The 20,874-nt window shown below is 34.4% G+C and overlaps 1 protein-coding gene across 1 annotated transcript in view; it reads left to right on the top strand.

Annotated features, from left to right (window-relative positions):
- Positions 1 to 20,874, top strand: part of GBE1 (1,4-alpha-glucan branching enzyme 1) — a 279,718-nt gene that overhangs the window by 131,581 nt on the left and 127,263 nt on the right. The window contains 2 exon segments of the mRNA XM_078147433.1: positions 6,278 to 6,368; positions 11,252 to 11,461. Coding sequence (XP_078003559.1) covers positions 6,278 to 6,368; positions 11,252 to 11,461 — 301 coding nt within the window.

The following is a 20,874-nucleotide window of genomic DNA, read 5'->3' as shown; positions in this document are numbered from 1 at the left end:
CCACTTAACCTTTTTACTTGCCTTGCCAAGTACCTTCTCTTCATTTCAAATGAAGCAGAGTATAGTGAGGCTGTTGCTTTAGCTAACTTTTTTTGGGGGAAAGAGGGGGAGATATGGTTCAGGATGGGGGAGAGAGAAGTGAACTGTTGTTAAAAAAAAGAAAAGAGGTAGCGTCAAAGAATGGGATTTGTATTTCTGAATCACAGCTTATAATATGTGGTTGATAGATCACATTGTTGACTTATCGACCTTTCAGGCCACCAACAACTGCTGTTGATCCATACCTCTCCCATCTTATACTTGTAAAATGATTCTTTTTTTGTACAAGATTTTATATTTATCCCTATTGAATTTCTTCTTCATAGTTTTTCCCTGATAGTATAGCCTCTTTTGATTTGGATCCTAACTCTGTTATTCAGTGGGTTAACTCTCCATTCTGGCTTTAAAAATGTTAAACAGCATAGGGCAAAACACAGATTCCTGAAATGCTTCACTGGAAATCTCCTGCCCCATTGACACTGAACTATTCCACTGGTTCAGGATCCATATAATATTCTTGTCTTATCCATATGTTTTCATCTCTTTCACAAAAATAGCTTGAGATATTAAATCTTAAGTTTATGCTTTGCTAAAATCTAGGAAATTTCATCCACAGAATTCTTCTCATCTGCTAATTGAATAATCCTGTCAGAAAAGAAATGAGTTTAGTCCAGCATGAGCTGTTTATGAAACCACACTGGCTTGATCACTACTTTATGCAGTATCTAAGTTTGGGGATAGACAGTTTCTTTCTCCTGTGTACCTTTTTTTAAAGGACTTTTTTATCCTGATTTGTAAGAACCTGGCAAATATATTCTTACCAGCTTTTGTTATATGTATTCCATCTCTGATCAGGAATCTATCAGCCTTATATTTAAACTTTGATCCAGAAACCCAATCTCATTCTCAGACATAACCTTCTTTTCCAGTAGCTCATTTTCCAAATTGTTTTTTTAATCTCCTCTGCATCCCTTACCTTCACTGGGCATCACTGGAGAAAACAAAAGCCATGCCCTCATGAGCTTAAGTTTCTTTCACCAGATTTCATGATTCATGGTGACATCATTTTGGTTGTTTCTGGAATTATCTTTTGTGCCTACATGAATCACCAGAGATAATTTGTTGGCATACATTTTTAAATAAGTCTTTGAAAGCTCTCTGTTACATCTAAGATAAACTGGAAGACAGTAAACTTCTTTATTGTTGTTTATCAGATCAACAAATAGCTGTTTCAGTACTCCTGAGCAGGGGGATGACCAACTACTTCTAAGCTTCACTTTTTCCTCTGGTCCTTCTCATTGGATAGCTTCTGTGTATTTACTCTATCATTCTGGAAAAAATAAGCAGCTTCATCCAGCTCTTTCCTTTAAGAAAAGCCTATCTGTTTTTAATATCTAATTGTAAAACATCTTTTTCCTTCCCTTTTTCTGTATTTGACAGTCTTTAGTTCTCCATCCTGAGTTGTCTAAAATATCTCCTTCTGTTCTTTTCCTTCCACTAAAGTCTCACTTCACTTTGCTTTAGGAGCTCTTTGTTATCCCTAGAAGTCTGGAGTGTGGATAGTTTTTCTTCTAACTCCTTCATCTCATGGTGGATATCAGTGTGCACTTGAAACGCAGATAACGTGTACATTAGTATGGCAGAAATAAAAAAAAAATCACACCCTCGTTTCAGTTCACTACACTATTGCATTTTACTTAATTTTTCATAATCTTGAAAATTTAGGCCTTGTTTCTTGAAACTATTTTTTGTGTGTGTTTATAGATCAACTAGAAGCATATTTAATTAAAACTTTCTTAGAGCTGTTATTAATTTTAAAAAATTAAAGCTTTTAAAACCAATTTGTCCCACTCACTATTCATTCTTAATTTACTTAGCCTTCTGTTGTTCCACTTAACCTTTTCTTACTTGCCTTGACAAGTACCTTCTCTTACTGATTTAGGTTCTATTCCCTAATCCTGTTTCATCTACCTTAATCCTTTTATAGTCTCCTTATTTGTCCTGTATCTTGCTTCTCTTAAAATCTAGAAGGAGAATGTGGATCAGTATCTAGGTGTGGATGTTGTTGTTCATATTATTTCTTTCTTATGTTAATCTGATCTACTTCACTAGTCCAAACCCCTCCATATCACTTAAATAATTTCCTACTCCAACCAAATAATGGTTGAAATCCTTTTCCCACAACCATCTTCCATGGAAACTAGAAGTAGAAATCATTGAATTTCAATGGATCTCATTTTTTGACTGTCATCTGAACTGTTAACTATTTCTAACAACTTCCTGATATTTGCTAATTTAGTAAAGACTTTATCTGTGTCTTTAATATTGATAAAAATGTAAAACATTTTTATGAGTCAGAAGTTTCCTAGGTACCCCTCAGTTAACAACTTCCCATGTGTTGTAGTGTTCCACAATTTATACCTCTTTCTGTATAGTTATTTTGACCAGTCCTGAATCCATTTAATTATACTTTTATCTAGTTAATATCTTTCCATTTTTTAAGTAATGGTATCAGGACAGACTTTGTCTAATGCTTGCAAAAATCAAAATATGATATTACCCTAATTTACAAGTCTAATCATTTTTAAAATATCACTTTAGGTTATTCAGGTACAAACCTTTCTTTGTTCTTAGTGATGATCATTTCCTTTCCTTATACTCACAATAATTTTAAAGATTCTAGGGTTTTGTAAGGAGTCAAAAATCAAATTCATTTAGCTTATACTTTGTAGGCTATACTTTCTTCACTTTTTAAAAAAGATCAGGATATTTGCTTTTATTTAGTCCCTTTTGCGACAGTTTTTCAAAGATCACCAACAATGTCTCTACAAGTCATCAGTTCTTCTAGTTGTTTATCCAGGCCTGTTTACTTAATATCATTGAGGACATCCTAGACATCCTTGTAATATTTCACTTATCATGGATTTTACCTTTCTGTTAACTATTTAGACTTACACTGCCCAATTCCAAGGACCATGTGTATGGTAAGAAGAACAGAATCAAAATAAGAGTAACTTTGCCTCTTCCTGTTATCTATTATCTTTATTCTAGTTACTCCAAACAATAGCAGTATCTCTTCTTTTTTCATTACACTTAGCTAATCATAGCTATAACCAGTCACTTTTGTTATCTTCAGCATGCTTTTTTAGGCCAGCTCATTCTGAGGTTTTGTATTCTTGACCATTCTTATAGCATCCTGTTATCAATTCCATCTTTTGTAAATGTTGTAAATGTCTTTTTTTTTGGTCTGGTTTTTTTTTTGTTTGTTTTGTTTTGTTTTTTTTTTTTTGCTAGGCAGTGGAGTTAAGTGATTTGCCCAGGGTCACACAGCTAGTGAGTGTCAAGCTTCTGAGGCTAGATTTGAACTTGAGTCCTCCTGACTCCAGGGTCTATACTCTGTCCACTGTACCACCTAGCTATCCCTGTAAATGTCTTTTTAAAGTGTAATTTATTTAATGAATTACCTAGGTATTCATATCAGTATCTTTAGCCTACTCCACCTTTTCTTCCTAATTGGAATTGTTTGGACTTTTGCCATGAGAACTACTACTACTACTACTACTACTACTACTACTACTACTACTACTACTACTACTACTACTACTACTACTACTACTTCTTCTTCTTCTTCTCCTTCTTCTCCTCCTTCTTCTCCTCCTTCTTCTCCTCCTCCTTCTTCTCCTCCTCCTTCTTCTCTCCTCCTTCTTCTCCTCCTTCTCCTTCTCCTCCTTCTCCTTCTCCTCCTTCTCCTTCTCCTCCTTCTCCTTCTCCTCCTTCTCCTTCTCCTCCTTCTCCTTCTCCTTCTCCTTCTCCTCCTTCTCCTTCTTCTCCTTCTCCTTCTCCTCCTTCTCCTTCTCCTTCTCCTTCTCCTCCTTCTCCTTCTCCTTCTCCTTCTCCTCCTTCTCCTTCTCCTCCTTCTCCTCTCCTCCTTCTCCTTCTCCTCCTTCTCCTTCTCCTCCTTCTCCTTCTCCTCCTTCTCCTTCTCCTTCTCCTCCTTCTCCTTCTCCTCCTCCTTCTCCTCCTCCTCCTCCTCCTCCTCCTCCTCCTCCTCCTCCTCCTCCTCCTCCTCCTCCTCCTCCTCCTCTCCTCCTTCTCCTTCTCCTTCTTCTGTTCTCCTTCTTCTTCTTCTGTTCTCCTATAGCGTGTGTCCCTTTTTCTTTGAATCTTTTGAAACACATCCATTTCTTCTCTGTACCCATCTTGAACTTATGGAGTGGTCACCAAGTTTCTCATGATTTTGATTGAAGCAAGCACACACACACCTGCACATGTGTGTATGTACAGAAGAAGATCCAAAATTTTCCTCACCTGTCTTCCTTCACCTGTCCTTCTTTCTTTTGAAGAATGAAATTATCCTTAAAGCAGTTCTAGAAATTTAGCTGTTCTGCTTTTGACAGAGAGAGGTCCAGTAAGTAATAATCAGATAGGGAACTTTTAACTATAGTTCCCCATCACTACCATATTATACTCTATTTCTAGATAATACCTATTTCTAGAACTCTTTGTCCATCTCCTTCTTGCCAAGTGTTCTGCAGTACACTCCTTCAATATTGCTTACATTTCTTACTCTACTGATTTTTACCCAAAAGTTCTTCACCATGCTTCACCCCTTGATTATGGATTTCCTCAAATGAATCTATCTTCTTGACATTCAGTGATAGTTAATCTTCTTTTATCTAGGCTAGTACTTTTGAATAATGCATATACTTCCATGGGTGAATTCCAATCATGAGTCAATTACCTTCTAGTCTTAAGAATTACCTTGCTTTAAAGTGTTTTACAAATGGATCTTAATTGAAACATTTCAGCATCTTCTTATTAAGTGAAAACCCTTACTTTGGGCAAAATATAAGGAAAAGTACTGCAAACTAATATTCTGTTGACAGTATAGTGATAAATAATATTCGAACCCATAGGTAAGTCACAGTTAAGGGTGTGTAACCAGTAAATTTTGCTCTAAATATATAATTTATGTAGCTATTACACAATACATTTAAGAAAACAACAGTTCACCCGTTAACATATATAATGTTGAAAGAAGTTCTAGGCTTTATTTAATATTCATAAATCATCAATTACTAATGTGAATTTATAACTAATAAAATGCTAATATCATTGAGTTATGTGTATTAGAAGCTATAAGACAAATAGAAATTAAACTGATACACCTGCTTACAAAAATATTATATAAAATTACATAAAATAATAATAAAGCTTTGTACTAGTTTAAAGGAGGGAGAAGTGAAAGAGCATTTCTTTTATATGGCATCAACTATTTTGCCTGATGCTGTGCTAAGTGCTTTACAAATGTGATCTCATTTGATCTTTAAGCATATTGTGCTGATACTGTGACTAATTTAACTGTGAACTGAATAGGATAAAATCTTTGCTTGGGAAGCTGAGGAAAATTTTAAATGTACCTAAATCATACGAAGGGGTTTTTTGTTTTTTTTTTAATTAGTCATTATTATGTTAAAGTAAAATTGACATAGTTTCTTGATGGGGCATTTATTTGCTCATATCATAATTATCTTAGAAAGATTTTTTTAAAAATGAGATCTGGATCTCTTATTAAAACATTTTCCCCTTTAGATTTTAATTGCTTAAAAATCACAGAGAAACATTTTGGGATAAAGAAGAAGCACCATTCCTTTTTTTTTTCCCCTTTAGCTTTTTAAAATAAACTCAGAGCAGAAATGAATACTTTATTGATTATTCTTTGTGATAGCTACCTTAAGAAGAAATGGATTTGGTGAGAAACTATAATTATTAAAGATAGAAATAAGTGTGTTTGAAATATGAAAAATCTTGGTAAAGCACCAGATGCATGATATGTAATCAGTTACTCTTATTTAGTTTTCATGATCTGCAGTGTGAATATTAAAGTGAAACTGAAGTTCAGGATGCATATTGGCATAGTTAATATTCTAAAGTCAAATTAAGATTATATTTGCATATCATTTATTGGTTGTTAAAACTGAGACATTTAGTATAGCTAGTCTGATGTAGATCTCTTTAGAAACTGACCTTCCTGCTCTTGATAAGAAGGGCAGACAAGCCTAAAATGTTAAATCAGTGGTATTTTTTTAAATGAAGGTTAGACTATTTTTGCATATATTCCAATGTAAAACATTAAACTCTCTTAAGACTAAGAAAATACCATTCCTGTATATTTTATTTTTAACAAAATTAGTTACTTTTAACCATACTTTGTTTAAATTAATTTATGTTTAAATAGGATACAATTGCATTCAGTTGATGGCCATTATGGAACATGCATATTATGCCAGTTTCGGTTATCAAGTGACAAGCTTTTTTGCAGCATCAAGGTAAAATGAAAGCATATACATGCCACTTCATAATTTAAATAGAAAATAGAAAAATTTAAATTGATTCTTGTATTTTATATTTATAAATATGCATCTATTTATAATATTTTTATTATTTAGGATATTTGTATATTATAATTCACTTATATGTGCCAACTTCACCATTAAAATTTTTGAATACAATTTGCATTTAGCTTTGACAAATACGTGTGTGTGTGTGTGTGTGTGTGTGTGTGTGTGTGTGTGTGTGTGTGTGTGTGTTTATGTATCTCATGTGACTATCTGGTCATATCTTGTAAGAGTTTTTAACCAGGATAAAAATAATAGAGAGGTTGGCAGTAACCTCTTGAAGTCTGTGCATTTGCTTAATATGTAAGGGGGGGGGAATGGAATAAGTTTCAGAAGACATGGGTTCTAGATCTGGTTCTACCACCAATAACCTATGGTACTATGCCTTTTGAGGCTCCAGATTCCTCAAATATATATGTATTGTAACAACTGAAACTTTGTTGAGTCCAGAGAACTGAGAGCTGTGTTCTCTGTCTCTCCACTAAGGGGCCACTTTTAGCTCTTGACCCGCACATGGAGTAGGGTCAGACCTGTGGCAGACTAATGACCTGAAAAAAGGATTAAGTTCTTTTTCTGGTTCTTTCTGGCTCTTTACATGCTCAGCCCCAGATCAGGAGCAGAGGAAATGAGGAGTGGAAGCAGTGAGGAAACACTTAAAACTTATGTTTAGCTCATGTAGAAAGGAATATAACAGATCAGATGATACAATATACATGTTTCTTCCATGCAAAAGAAATAGTAAGGAGCAGTAACATAAATATTAATACTATTATATTTTCCTGGGGAACCAAAACTTAATATTTTTCCTGTTATCTTATTGTTCCTCACATAGAACACACTTCATCTCCTTCCTCTATGTATTTTTATTTGCTGTCTCACATACCTGAAATGCTCTCTTTCCTTGTGTCTGCTTTCCCTGGCATCTTTCAAGTCTTACTCAAATCCAATCTTCTGCAAGAAGCTTTTTCTAGTCCCCTTTAATGCTAGTACCTTTCTTCTGGGATTACCTCCGATTTATCCTATATATATAATATATACCTATATGTCTGCATAACATGAAGTATTCACATAACAGGGTATGTGTGTATGTATACACACACATATGTGGATATGCAAACATACATTTGTTTGTATGTTTTCTTTTTCATTAGGACATATGCTGCTTGAGGACAGAGAGACTGTTTTCGTACCACAAGTGCTTAGCACAGTGCCTCCTTTATAGTAAGCACTTAGGAATGCTTATTGCCTTAATCAAAATACCTTTAAGACATGATGTACCTTGCAGGGTGCTGAATAGACATATTACATATCAGCTTGGCTGTGCTTTGTCCAAAAAAGTTCCCTTGAGGTTTATGTCTTCCAACAAGTCTCAGCAAGGCTTGGCCTTTTTTTTACTGTCAGTAATTGTCTTCTATTCCAAGGAGTGTTATAGTAAATGTAGAAGAGGTATCTTCTACAATTTAATTGGCACTCTGAGGACCCAAGATATCTGAAGTCCTTGACCTTACCACACTGCCTCCAGTGCCAGATATGTCCATATCAGGATAGCAAAGACACAAAAAGCTGAAAAGGAATCCAGAAGCATATAGGCTCGGGTTCAGCTTTCCTAAGGAAGCCCATGTAGATCTCATGTGGAAGCAGTTGCCACACTACCAGTGTGATGTCTACTCCATGCTCACTCCTACTGGAATCTTCCAGAGATATGTAATCACCTGAAGAGTCAGAGGAAAAAAGAGATTTTAATTGAGTCACTACCTTTTTAGGTCCATTGATTGGGTCTGTTCTTTGACTTAGTGGTCACTCCTTTTTGGTGTAGTCCTACTCTTCTTCCCTTCAGTCATCATGGGGTGAGAAATCAGGGAACCATCCAGGGTATGCTTTTACTATTCATTCCAAAGGAACATTTTTTTTTCCTGAGGTGAGCCCATTTCCCTGGAAGTAGTCGGAACAACACAGACCTTCTTCCATGAGTTGGCTTCCTCAGACCTATCTCCACTCCTGTTATGCAAGACACAGTGCCATGACACAAGATTAGGAGCTTGGACTCTGTGAAGGCTATCATTACCATTTTGATTCTATAACTATAGATCATCATCTGAGAAACTTCAGTCTATTGAGAAGTTCCCTGTGTCCTTTTGAAAATAAAGTAGCAACTTTACCTTTAGGGAGTATTGAGAAGCTCCTGTGATAATTTAAGTTATTCATTTGCTTAGGAAGAATGCAAGTGAATTACTATGAGTCATCAAATTCAGTAATCACTATTATTAGTGAAGTCTTGAAGTCAATTTTGTTTGCCTCAAGACAGACTACTGTGAAGATGAGTCTCTAAGTATTTGATCAGGAGCTAGGTGATTGTTCTGAGCTTTACAGTGAAATAGTCTTCGAAAAAAAAAACTCAGCAGAATTTGCAGAAAAGTCATGATCGCTGGCTAGAGAACATTTATGTGAAGCAAAACATCCTTGCAATACCTTTTTAAAAAGCAATAGTGATTAAATAGACACCTAGGTATATTTAGTTGTAGAGGTAGGTAAGTATGATAATTTGACTAGGCCTGTTGACCCTAAGGAAAGGGGTGGGGAATGGAAATGGTATAGCATGAGAATGATTATTACATCTGCTAAGCAGCCTAGTATGCACTTTTACCTGGATTACTTCTGATTAGTGTATTTATAAGTACAAGGAGTTTTTCTGCCCCCTACTGATAACATTTGTAAAGTTCACGTGATTGTCCTGATTGCCCTTGAGTATACAGGCAACTGATTAAGAATAAGTTGCAAAGAAAATGTATACATCAGCATTAGTAGAGGAAGTTTTCTTACCCGGAATTGTATATCAATAAAGTTATAGGTCTGGTAAACAAACAAACACAATATTTTCTTTATACCTCACACACACACACACACACACACACACACACACACACACACACACTCTCTCTCTCTCTCTCTCTCTCTCTCTCTCTCTCTTCTCTCTCTCTCTCTCTTTCTCTCTCTCTCTGTCAATATGCTGTTGTCCAACTAGGTCAACCACTTAGAATCAATCTACAGTCTTTCCAGACTTGGCTTGCCTGTAGTATCATAGATTTTGAGCTAAGAGGCATCTCAGAGCCCATCTAGTTCAATCACTTTATATTACAGATGAGAAAACTGAGGCCTAGAGAAGTTACATGAATTTCCCAAAATCATATAGGAAGTAACATCAGAAGTAGGATTTGAACCCAGGTCATCCAACTCTTGAGCCAGTGTGCATTTCACTGAATCATTCTGTCTCCATTGTGTCACTTCCTATATTTTTTAAAAATACCAATAATTTATAGATAGATTTATTCACCAAATATGAGTTTGTAACTTTTCCTGAGCATAGGAAGTAAAATGTCAAACTAACATAATAGGAAAGTTAGAACAGTAAAGCTAAACTACATACTTAAACATATTCAGAATAAAAGTAAAAAATATAAGAGACTAGTTCTCTCCTATATAGAAGCACCAAAGCAGAGATTTGAAATAATGCTGTTAAATTTAATTTATAGTGGGGAATATGTAGTTGAATCTTTGCAGAGGGACTTAATTAAAAAAAAAGTTTGGTAGACATATAATTCCTCTTAATTTATCAGTAATAAATCTAGAGAACATCTAACTTGTATAGGAAGTTCTGAGACATAGTGATATTATATACAGAATATAAGATCAGCAAGTCCCTTTTAAGATCACTCAGTTCAACACCTTTATTTTATAGAACAGAAAGCTTAGTTCTGTAAAAAAAAAAAAAGGCAAGTAATATACCCCAGAGCATGTTAGTGCTCGAGTTAGTAACATTTAATTAGTGATATAGTTGACACTCAAATCTAAGCCTTCTCATACCCTTTCCAATGTTCTTTTATTACATCATCCCTCTGGATAATTATTTGATTGCAGAATGACCTTTAAAAGAGCTTCCAAAAGCTGAAACACCTGTTATGAAAGCCCTTTCAAAATACAGATGGAGACTCCTACTACTACCCTTTTTACTAGAAAAAGGATAGCAGTCATGTTATGTAACTTCCTAAGACTATAGAGCTAGAGTTGGAAAGGACTTTAGAGAGACCTTGCATAGTATGTCAGGGTAAGTAAGAACTCAAAGATATTGTGTAGTAAAGCCACATTCATAGAGTAGATTCAGTTGAAACATTGTCTATTATTAGAGAGAACCAGTTACTTTTTAATAATGTTGGAGGTCTGGTAAGTGAAAATTTGCAAAATCTGTCAATATGTTTTATAAATATGTTGCTATATTGAAACATTCTCTAATACCAAAGCTTTGAATACTACATATTTTTCCTGCATATGCAGTAGGTGTTATTATTCAACATATAAATATTTTATTTCTGCACATTTTATAGTCAGTAATTTGAGAACCCAAATTTTCTTTGAAATAAACATTTTAAACCTGTTTTGAACTTAGGAACAAGATTATAAACTTCTTAACAGATACTTTTTCTTATGTTACCTTTATATACCCACAACGTACAATAAATATTTTTTGGCATATTACCTAAAATGTTTTATTTTCTGTTGACCAGACCAGTGATTTCATTTTTACAGTTAAAGAAATTCCTAGGTGTGGAGCTTTTTCTACTAATGCACCCTCTTTGCAGCTTATAGTCTTAAAGAAATGCCTAGAGAAGTTAAGTGACTTTTCCAAAGTCATACAGTCAGTGTATTTTAGAGGTGGGACTTGATCCCAAGTCTTTCTGACTCTGAGTCTAGCTTTCTATCCAATATGACAAACTGCCTCTTAAAATATGTCTTAATTGTATTTCTTTCATTACATTTAGCCGTTATGGGACCCCTGATGAATTGAAAGAACTGGTTGATACTGCTCACTCAATGGGAATTATAGTTCTCTTGGATGCAGTTCATAGTCATGCATCAAAAAATTCAGAAGATGGTCTAAACAAGTTTGATGGAACTGATTCCTGTTATTTTCATTCTGGTCCTAGAGGAAATCATGATCTCTGGGATAGTAGGCTTTTTGCCTATTCCAGGTATGTATCTTCTTTGGAGAAATCTTGTCTTTAATTAAAGTTATTTTATAAATAATTTTACAGAATTATATATTACATTTTCTTTTATACTTATATAAAGATGTTATTTGTGATCTGTAGATGAGGGATATCTTGTCTTCTGTAATAGATTTATAAATACACTTTAAAAGTGTATATAAGTCCATAATTAAAAATTATGCTATAGAAATTTGCTACTTAAAATAATCTCAGAGCCTTTTAAAAAAATACAGTATTTTATTTTTTTCCCCAATTATATGTCAAGACAATTTTTTGTAACTTTTTTTTTTTAATTTTGAGTTCCAAATTCAATCCCTTCTACCCTCCTCTTACCCCAGGCAATCAGATATAGGTTATATATGTGTAGCCATGTAAAACATTTTCATATTAGTCATTTTGTACAAGAAGACTTAAATAAAAAGAATGAAAGAAAGAAAGAGAAAAATAGCATGTTTCATTCTGTATTCAGATAATATCAGTTCTTTCTCTGGAGGAGAATGCTTCATCATTAGTCCTTTGGGATTGTCTTAGATCATTGTATTGGTGAGAAGAGCTAAGTCGTTTCCAATTCTTCAATGTACAATATTACTGTTACTGTGTACAGTGTTGTCCTGGTTCTGCTGACTTCACTTTGTAACAGTTCATGTAATTCTTTCCAGTTTTTTCTGAAATCATCCTGCTTGTTATTTCTTATACCACAATAGTATTCCATTATAATCATATACCACAATTTGTTCAGATATTCCCCAACCGATGGGCATCCCTCCAATTTCCAGTTATTAGCCTCCACGAAAAAGAGCTGCTAAAAATACTTCCGTACAAATAAGTCCTCCCCCAACCCCTTTTTTTGATGTCTTTAGGATATAGACTTAGCAGTGGTATTGCTAGATCAAAGAGTATGCACAGTTTATAGCAACTTCCAAGATGCTTTCCAGAATAATTCACAACTCCTGGTTGTATCAGTTCACAACTGCATCATCAGTGAATTAGTGTTCTAGTTTTCCCACATCTCCTCCAACATTTGTCATTTTTCATTTTTGTCATATCAGTCAGTCTGATAGGTGTGAAGTAGGACCTCAGAGTTGTTTTAATTTGCATTTCTCTAATAGTGATTTAGAGCATTTTTTTCCTGTGATAATAGATAGCAATAAAGCCTTAAAAAAAAAACTAGGTGAAACTTTTTTTCCCCATATATCAGATTTGCTTAAATTTGGTACATTAATTAATGTGCCTACCATATGGTCGGTGCTAAAAAAATATCTTTTTGGGGCAGCTAGGTGGCGCAGTGGATAGAGCACCGGCCCTGGATTCAGGAGGACCTAAGTTCAAATCCGGCCTCAGATACATAACACCAACTAGCTGTGTAACCCTGGGCAAGTCACTTAACCCCATTGCCTAACCCCCCCCCCAAAAAAAAAACATTTCACTGATGAGTTAATATATTGTCACAGTCTTTTAATTATTTAAAAACGTAATTGTTTGTCAAATGCACATTACTTCATTGCAAAGGTTGGGGCTATGCATATGGAATCCTGCATGTCAGATTTGGTTTATGTGTTAGTTTCACTTAACCTTTTTTCCCCTTATCTTTTTATCCTGGACCTTAACTATAAAAACTGATCTTTCTCTTCTTCAGTAATTAATTCTCTTGTACTTTCTCTATAGCAACTCTTTGAAACCTTTTTGCCTCAAACTTCCCATATTATACCATCCTCCATCCCTTTCAGGAGAGGACTTATACTTTACTGAGGAAAGAGAAACTGTGAGTTCCTTCTCCTCTGTCTTCTATCTCCAAATCCCTTGATTCCATACCTCTGCGTTCCAGTCTTTATTAAAGTGCAGGCTTTTTTCTTAGTCAAGGACAACCTTACACTTGGGTTTTTGATCTCAACTACTTTCATCTCTTTTGTAGATTGCCTCCACAGTCACTCCCTCTTTCTCTTTAATCTCTTCCAATCTAGTAACTGCTTCTTTGCTGCCTACAAATAAACCCAGGTCTCCTATCATTTAAAAAACACACACACACTAAAAAATAGTTTGCTTGAACCTACTATCCTCTCAAATTTTTATCCTCTGTGTCTACTTCCATTTTAAGCCAGACTCCTAAAATATGTGTCTGCACTTATTCCTCACACTTTCTAGATCTCTCACTGCCACAATAATGCACATGTCCAGGAGCCCAGTGGAGTATCTTGGGTGAAATGGGGTCTCATCAAGTTTGGGAAACAATGGTGACTCATAGAACTCTTTTATTAAGTTTATTATTTCCTGAGCCAATCCCAGCCAAGTAGTCATTGGTATACTTGTTATCAAGGCTGACCATGTATTTTTAAAATGAGGGTTATTTTTTGAACTTCCTGGAATTAGTAAATTTAATGCTAAAAGAGTTATAAAATGGGGCCATCCAAAAGACTCCTTGTCTAATCCTCCATCAGTTGCAGTTTCTCTTGGCATCATTTTGCTTATTTGGGTTTCTTGCCTTAACTTTCTTTAAACTGATTTTATTCTCTACCGTTTCTCTTTTATGAAGCAGTGCTGCTCATAATCTTTCACTTTCCTCCACTTTAAGGTTTGAAAAGGGATTTACAAATATAATTTCATTTTATCCTCAACAGCCCTTGGAGGTAAGTGCTATTATTTCCTCTATTTTACAGATGATGAAACTTAGGCAAATGGAGGTTGATAACTTGCCTAAGGTCACACAACTAGTAAGCATCTTAGGCAGGAAAATTTTAGTTTGGGTCAGTGTTTGAAATTGGTCTTCCTGACTCCAAGTCCAACACTCCATCTGCTGTACAGCTTATCTACTTCTATCTCTCAATTTTGCAAGTAAGTCAAATGTTTGTTGCTAAGGTACTCTTTATGTTTTGGATTTTTGGTGGTTTTTTTGTTTTGTTTTTGTTTTTGGCCTCCTTCATATGAATCAATGAATAAATGAATTAATATTGATGGAATGGGGAAAATATTTATTGAGTTCTTACTACGTGCCAAGGACTGTGCTAAGTCCTAGAACTGAGATAATCCCTGCCTTTACGTAGCATATATTCTAATGTGAAAGATAACATATATAGGGGAGTGTTAGCCAAAGAGGAACATTTTGGTTTGAAAAGTCACAGAAATTGTGCATGAACCCACAGTAAAGTAGACTCACACACACTTTCCCATAGCAGTGGGAACATTTGTTTGATTATGATTCTATATCTGGAAGAGAGATAGAGCAGGGGAAGGGATGGTTCTTGGAATATAAATTGAATTGTGGCTGGGGCTAGCTAGATATAGAGGCCTGTGTGAGGTACTCACCAATAAGTTATGGCCACTGATTTACATTGGTTATGAAATAATTAGTTGTATTTAGTAATCTACTACTGTAGATGAACTAATTGTAATTGGTATCCATGTTCTATCCATATACAACTAAAAATCTGCAATTTGTTTATGTAGGTCAGGTTGGATTTGTTTGAATTTAATGTGTTATTATTTCCTCATTTTTATGATTTCTTTTGGATTCGTACTAATTTTAGTCTTTGCATTAACAAAGTAGTGGTCTCACTGTACACTGATAGCTTTATATGTAAAGAATGACTTGCGGAATAATTTTCCGTCTGTACAAATATAGTCAATTTTGTTTTTGTAATGTTATTTGATGTGTATCCTGTCCATTGCTGTTTGATTCTTTTCTAAAAACATTTGTGTTTTACACGCACACATACATGCACGCACACACGCACACACACACTCTCATGGTTTCTGTGTAGTTTCTTATCTTGCATCTTTACACACTCACACATGTTTGTGTATACGTATATATGTGCATATACATGAATGCATGTAGGTATGCATTGCTGCATCTTTATATTAAAGCCACTAAGAATAAATGGTGTATTTAATTTTGAGGAACTTAATGAGTTCCCCATACAATTTCTCTATGTCATAATCCCCTGCACAGAGGAGTATCTTTGACAACAATTCTTTTCATCGTGATCTTTTTCAAAGTACTCATTATGAGTCTTACAATACAAAATGAGTAAATGTCCCATGAAATATTGTTTTTTATATTTTGGACACATTATAAGATCAACTCTGACAACTCTTATTTGTCTCTCTAAGGAGAACTGACAGCTGTCTTTCAATTTACTTAAACTTCCTTTTGTCTTGTGCTTTCATTTACAGTGAAAATGTCAAGATTGACATGATTCAGTTTCTTCTGTAGTATGATAACTTATTGACATTTGGACAAGTCTTTCACATTTAGAATATCAGTAGCTATGGAAAAGTGTATAGACAATCTTAAAACTTGGTGATTCTTTCTGCTTTCTCTCCCCTTTTCCACTACTTTGCCAGCGTGACTATGGAAACAGAAATAGCTGAGGGCCATTTTGTGTTGTGCTTTGTTTTACCATCGCCAAAGAATTCATCATGAAGTAGCATATTGAAGCTGGGCCTTGGAAAGCAGATTATCTTTTGAAAACACTGTACTATTTTTTCTGCATGGTAGAACCTGTGAGCTCACACATTGCTAGCCTAGTCTTTTCATTCATTCATTCTTCATTCATTCATTAAATTTTTTTTTTTTTTGGTGAGGCAACTGGGGTTAAGTGACCTGCCCAGGATCACACAGCTAGGGAGTATCGTGTGTCTGAGGCTGAATTTGAACTCAGAGCTCCTGAGTCCAGGACGGGTGCTCTATCCACTGCGCCATCTAGGTGCCCCTACATTCATTTAATTTTTAATTTATGGAATAAAGCTAGCATGAAAGAACATGCTTGCACATGAAACTGCAAATCTGTTGTGTACAACTTGCTACTCCTTTTAAATATGTAATAAAGTTACCATGTAACTTTCTTCCTTTTCTTTTTACTTTTTTTTCTTCTTTGTCTCCCCCTGTCCTGCCCAAGAGATGGCTGTCATTAGACACAAATATGTATATATGTGTAAAATCATTCTGTACGTTTATTTATCAGTTGTTTCTCTGGATGCAGATAGCGTTTTCCTCTATATGTCCTTTGTAGTTAATTTGGGTATTTGTAATAGTCAAAATGATTTAGTTATTCAGAATTGTTCAGTATTGCTATTACTGTATGCAAGTTCACTCTTCATTATTTTATGCAAGTCTATCCATGTTTTTCTAAGATTATCAAGTATATTATTTCTTATAGCAAGGTAGTGTTCCGTTACAATCATGTACCACAACTTGTTCAACCATTCCCCAGTTGGTGAGCATCCCTGCAGTTTCCAGTTTCTTGCTACCACAAAGTGAGCTGCTGTAGATACTTTAGAACATATCATCAGTTCTTTTCCTTTTTCCCTAATTATTTTTGGAAGTACACCTACTAGTGGTATTGCAGGATCAAAGTATATATGCAGTTTAATAACTCTTTGGGTGTAATTCCATATTGCTTTACAAAATGATTGGATCAGTTCACAATTCCACCAACACCAATTAGTGTCCCGATTTTTATGCTTCCCCACTAACATTTTTTGCTTTCCCCTTCATCATTTTGGCCAATCTGGGAGGTGTAGAATGATCTCTCAAGGTTTTTTTAATTTGCATTTCTCTAATCAATAATGATCTAGAGCATTTTTTCATATGAGTATAAACTGTTCTGATTTCTTTACTGGAAAACTGCCTATTTATGTCCTTTGACCATTTATCAGTTGGGGAATGACACGTATTCTTAGAGATTTGATGAAGTTCTTTATGTATTTAAGACATGAGATCTTTATCTGAGAAATTGTCTGTAAAATTTCCCCCCCCAATTTTATGCTTTCCTTCTAATCTTGACTACATTTGCTGTATTTATAGAAAACCTTTTTAAAGTAATCAAAATTGCCCATTTTATACCTCACTCTGCTCTCTATCTTTTGTAAGTCTGATATGTAATAACACCAGCTTCACAGTGTTACTGTGAGTCTCCAATGAATTAATAAATGTAAAGTTTTTGCAAACCTTAAAGGTCTATATAGATAATTATCTATTATTATTATTATTATAGATATTAGATATCTATTAGTATCTATTTATCTATTATTATCCAAAATAGAAGTTGCTGATAGATTTTGAGCTTGTAATTCTTCTTTTTCCATATCTTCATACCAATGGTGGTTAATTTCAAATTTGAGGCACATTTAATATCTGACATCTGTAAGGATTCTAAGCACTATTGCTATTATTTTTATGTTTGTATCATAAATTATTATATGCCATTTCCTTATTAAAATCTTAGACTTAACAAATATTTTGAATTTGAATTACAAATTAAGATATGTTGGTTTAGTAAGCAATTTTCCTGATATGTAATAAAACCTCCTTGATGTTGGGGTCATGTCTTATTTAATATTTGTAAACATCCTACATACTATTTCAAATATAGGCAACATTTAATAAATGTTTTCTCATTAAATCTATCTATCTATCTATCTACTATCTATCTATCTATATGTATGTATATATGCACTATGCTTTTCAATAGGTACGTATATTTGTGTAACATATATTTTATACATAGATTTTTTCACAGAGTACAAGAAAATGAAACAAAATCCAGACATTTATTTTACCTTGTTAAATCCACTTTAATCTTCTGATTAAATCAAATGTCTTTTGCAGTTTAAAAAAAAAGAGAGAAATGTTAAATTGTGACATTTTTATGAAAGGAAACACTTTTCTTTTTCATCCCAGAAGTATAGATTAAAATTAACTTCATTTTACAAATGAAGTACTATAAACATGGAAATTTTGTGAGTTGCCCAAAGCCATAACAAAGGTTCACTTAGTATAAAGATTCACTAACAGATTTAATAAGATAGAGTGAGTGTGTGTGTGTGTGTGTGTGTGTGTGTGTGTGTGTGTGTGTGTACACACACACACACACACACTCTTGATAATCAAATGTAAGCTCCTTGAGGGCCCTCCTCTTCCCTCCCTCTCCTCTCCTCTCCTCTTCTTTTGTCTTTGGGATATAGACCCAGCAGTGGTATTGGTGGATCAAAAAGTATGTGCAGTTTGATAGCCTTTTGGGAATAGGTCCAAATTGGTCTCCAGAATGGTTGGATCACTTTACAACTCCACCAACAGTACATTAGCGTCCCAATTTTTCCACATCCTCGCCAACGTTTTTCCTTTTTGTCATGTAATTAATCTAATAGGTAGGAGGTGGTACCTCAGAGTTGTTTTAATTTGCATTTCTCTAGTCAGAAGTGAATTAGAGCATTTTTTCATATGACTACATATAATTTTGATTTCTTTGCCTGAAAACTGCCTGTTCTTGTCCTTTGACCATTTATCAATTGGGGAATGACTTGTACTCTTATAAAGTTGACTCAGTTCTCTGTATATTTGAGAAATGAGGCCTTTATGAGAGATGCTTGCTGCAAACATTTTTTCCCTGTTTTCTGCTTTCCTTCTAATCTTGATTGCATTTTTCGTTTTGTTTGTGTGAAACCTTTTTAATTTAATGTAATCGAAATTATCCGTTTTGCATTTCATAATGTTCTCTGTTTCTTATTGGGTCTTAAATTCTTTCCTTCTCCATAGATCTGACAGGTGAACTATTTTATGCTATCCTAATTTGCATCTGTGTGGTGTGGGTGTGTGTGTGTGTGTGTGTGTGTGTGTTTGCTTGCTTGTGGTATCACCTTTTATGTGTAAATCATACCCATTTTGACCTTATCTTGGTATATGTTAAGAGATGTTGGTTTATACCCAGTTTCTGTCATGCTGTTTTCCAGTTTTCCCAGCAATTTTTGTCAGATGATGAGTTTTTGTCCCAAAAGCTTGGATCTTTGGGCATATTATATCCTATGTTGCTGTGGTCATTTGTTACAATGTTTTGTGTCCATAATCTTTTCTACTCATAGTATTTTATTTTTTTCTAATTGCATGTAAAGATAATTTTTAACACTCATTTTGAAAATATTTTGAGTTCCAAATTTTTCTCTCTCCTTTTATCCCCTCCCTAAAGCAGTAAGCAATTTGATATAGGTTATATATGTGCATTCACGTAAAATATTTCTGTATTAGTCATGTTGTCAAAGAAGAAACAAATCAAAAGAGAAAAACCCATAAAAAATAAAGAAAATAAATTACAAAAGCAGAAAGCTGGGAAATAATTTTTGTAGCAAATGTCTCTGATAAAAAAGCTGCATTTCTCAAATATTTAGAGAAGTGATATAAATTTATAAGAATATAAGCCATTCCCTAATTGTTAAGTGGTTAAAGGATATGAACAGGTAGTTTTCAGACAGATATATCAAAATTGTCTAGAGTCATATGAAAAAGTGCTCTAAATTACTGATTGGAGAAATGCCAATCAAAAGTAATCTGAAGTAGCATTTCACACCTATCAGATTAGCTAATATGACAGAAAAGGGATATGATAAATATTGGAGAAGATGTGAGAAAGTTGGGACACTGATGCGTTGGTGGAGTTGTGACGTAATCCAGCCATTCTGGAGAGCAATGAATGACTTAGATCTTCTCAACAATTCCAAAGGAATAATGATAGAAAATGTTATCCACCTCCAGGGAAAGAACTAATAAAGTCTGAATGCAAATCAAAGCATATTGTGTGTGTGTGTGTGTGTGTGTGTGTGTGTGTGTGTGTGTGTGTGTGTGTATGTGTTTCCTTTTCCTTTTGGTCTGTTTCTTCTTTCATAACTCGAGTCTTCCTTATTCCAGTTCCCAGTGCTCCACTTACTGTGCCATCTAACTGCCAGCTAAAGAAAAGCCTCTTCATGGGACACCTGGCCCTTTTATTGTATATCCTTTATCAAACGATACATTCCTGTACCAAAAAGTTCTCATATTTTCTTCATGATCATTCCCTGGCATACCTTAATTTCCATCTCTGTTGTACATTTCTGAAATGCTCTAGTTTTCTTAGACATTGAACTTTACTTTCCTACTCCAGATTATTTGACAGTTTTACTTATTCATTTTGTAGTCATTTTTTGAAAGCTACAGAAACAATTAAAATTATAGCATATTTCTAAACAACTTTCAGTAGAACTATGTAATTGCTGATTCATTATAAATTATTATTTTACTTCTGAAGTATTATGAATTTTATTTCAGAAGGTGAGGACATTAGGAACGAGCAAAGGGAATTATGACCTTCTTCTGTGAATGAGTTTATATGGCTTAATTTTCCTTTTCTGAACCACATTAGTACTGTATTTCATATTTCATTCTAATCTTAGTAAATGGCTGACACTGTGTAAGAACTTTAATTACAACATGCATCATTATTTATATCCATTTTGAACACAAGTGTTTTAAAGTCTTTTTGAGCAGGCTTTCAGTAAAAACTGCCCTTCAGCTGAATTTCAGTAGTATTTTGGCCAATGCCAACTAAACCGTTACTTTCTCGTTAAAATTATCCTAATTGTTGATTGAA

The sequence above is a fragment of the Phascolarctos cinereus genome, unplaced genomic scaffold (assembly GCF_003287225.1).
Source record: "Phascolarctos cinereus isolate Bilbo 61053 unplaced genomic scaffold, phaCin_HiC Scaffold_7;HRSCAF=346, whole genome shotgun sequence".
Taxonomy (NCBI): domain Eukaryota; kingdom Metazoa; phylum Chordata; class Mammalia; order Diprotodontia; family Phascolarctidae; genus Phascolarctos; species Phascolarctos cinereus.
This window is presented reverse-complemented; position numbering and strand designations above follow the sequence as displayed.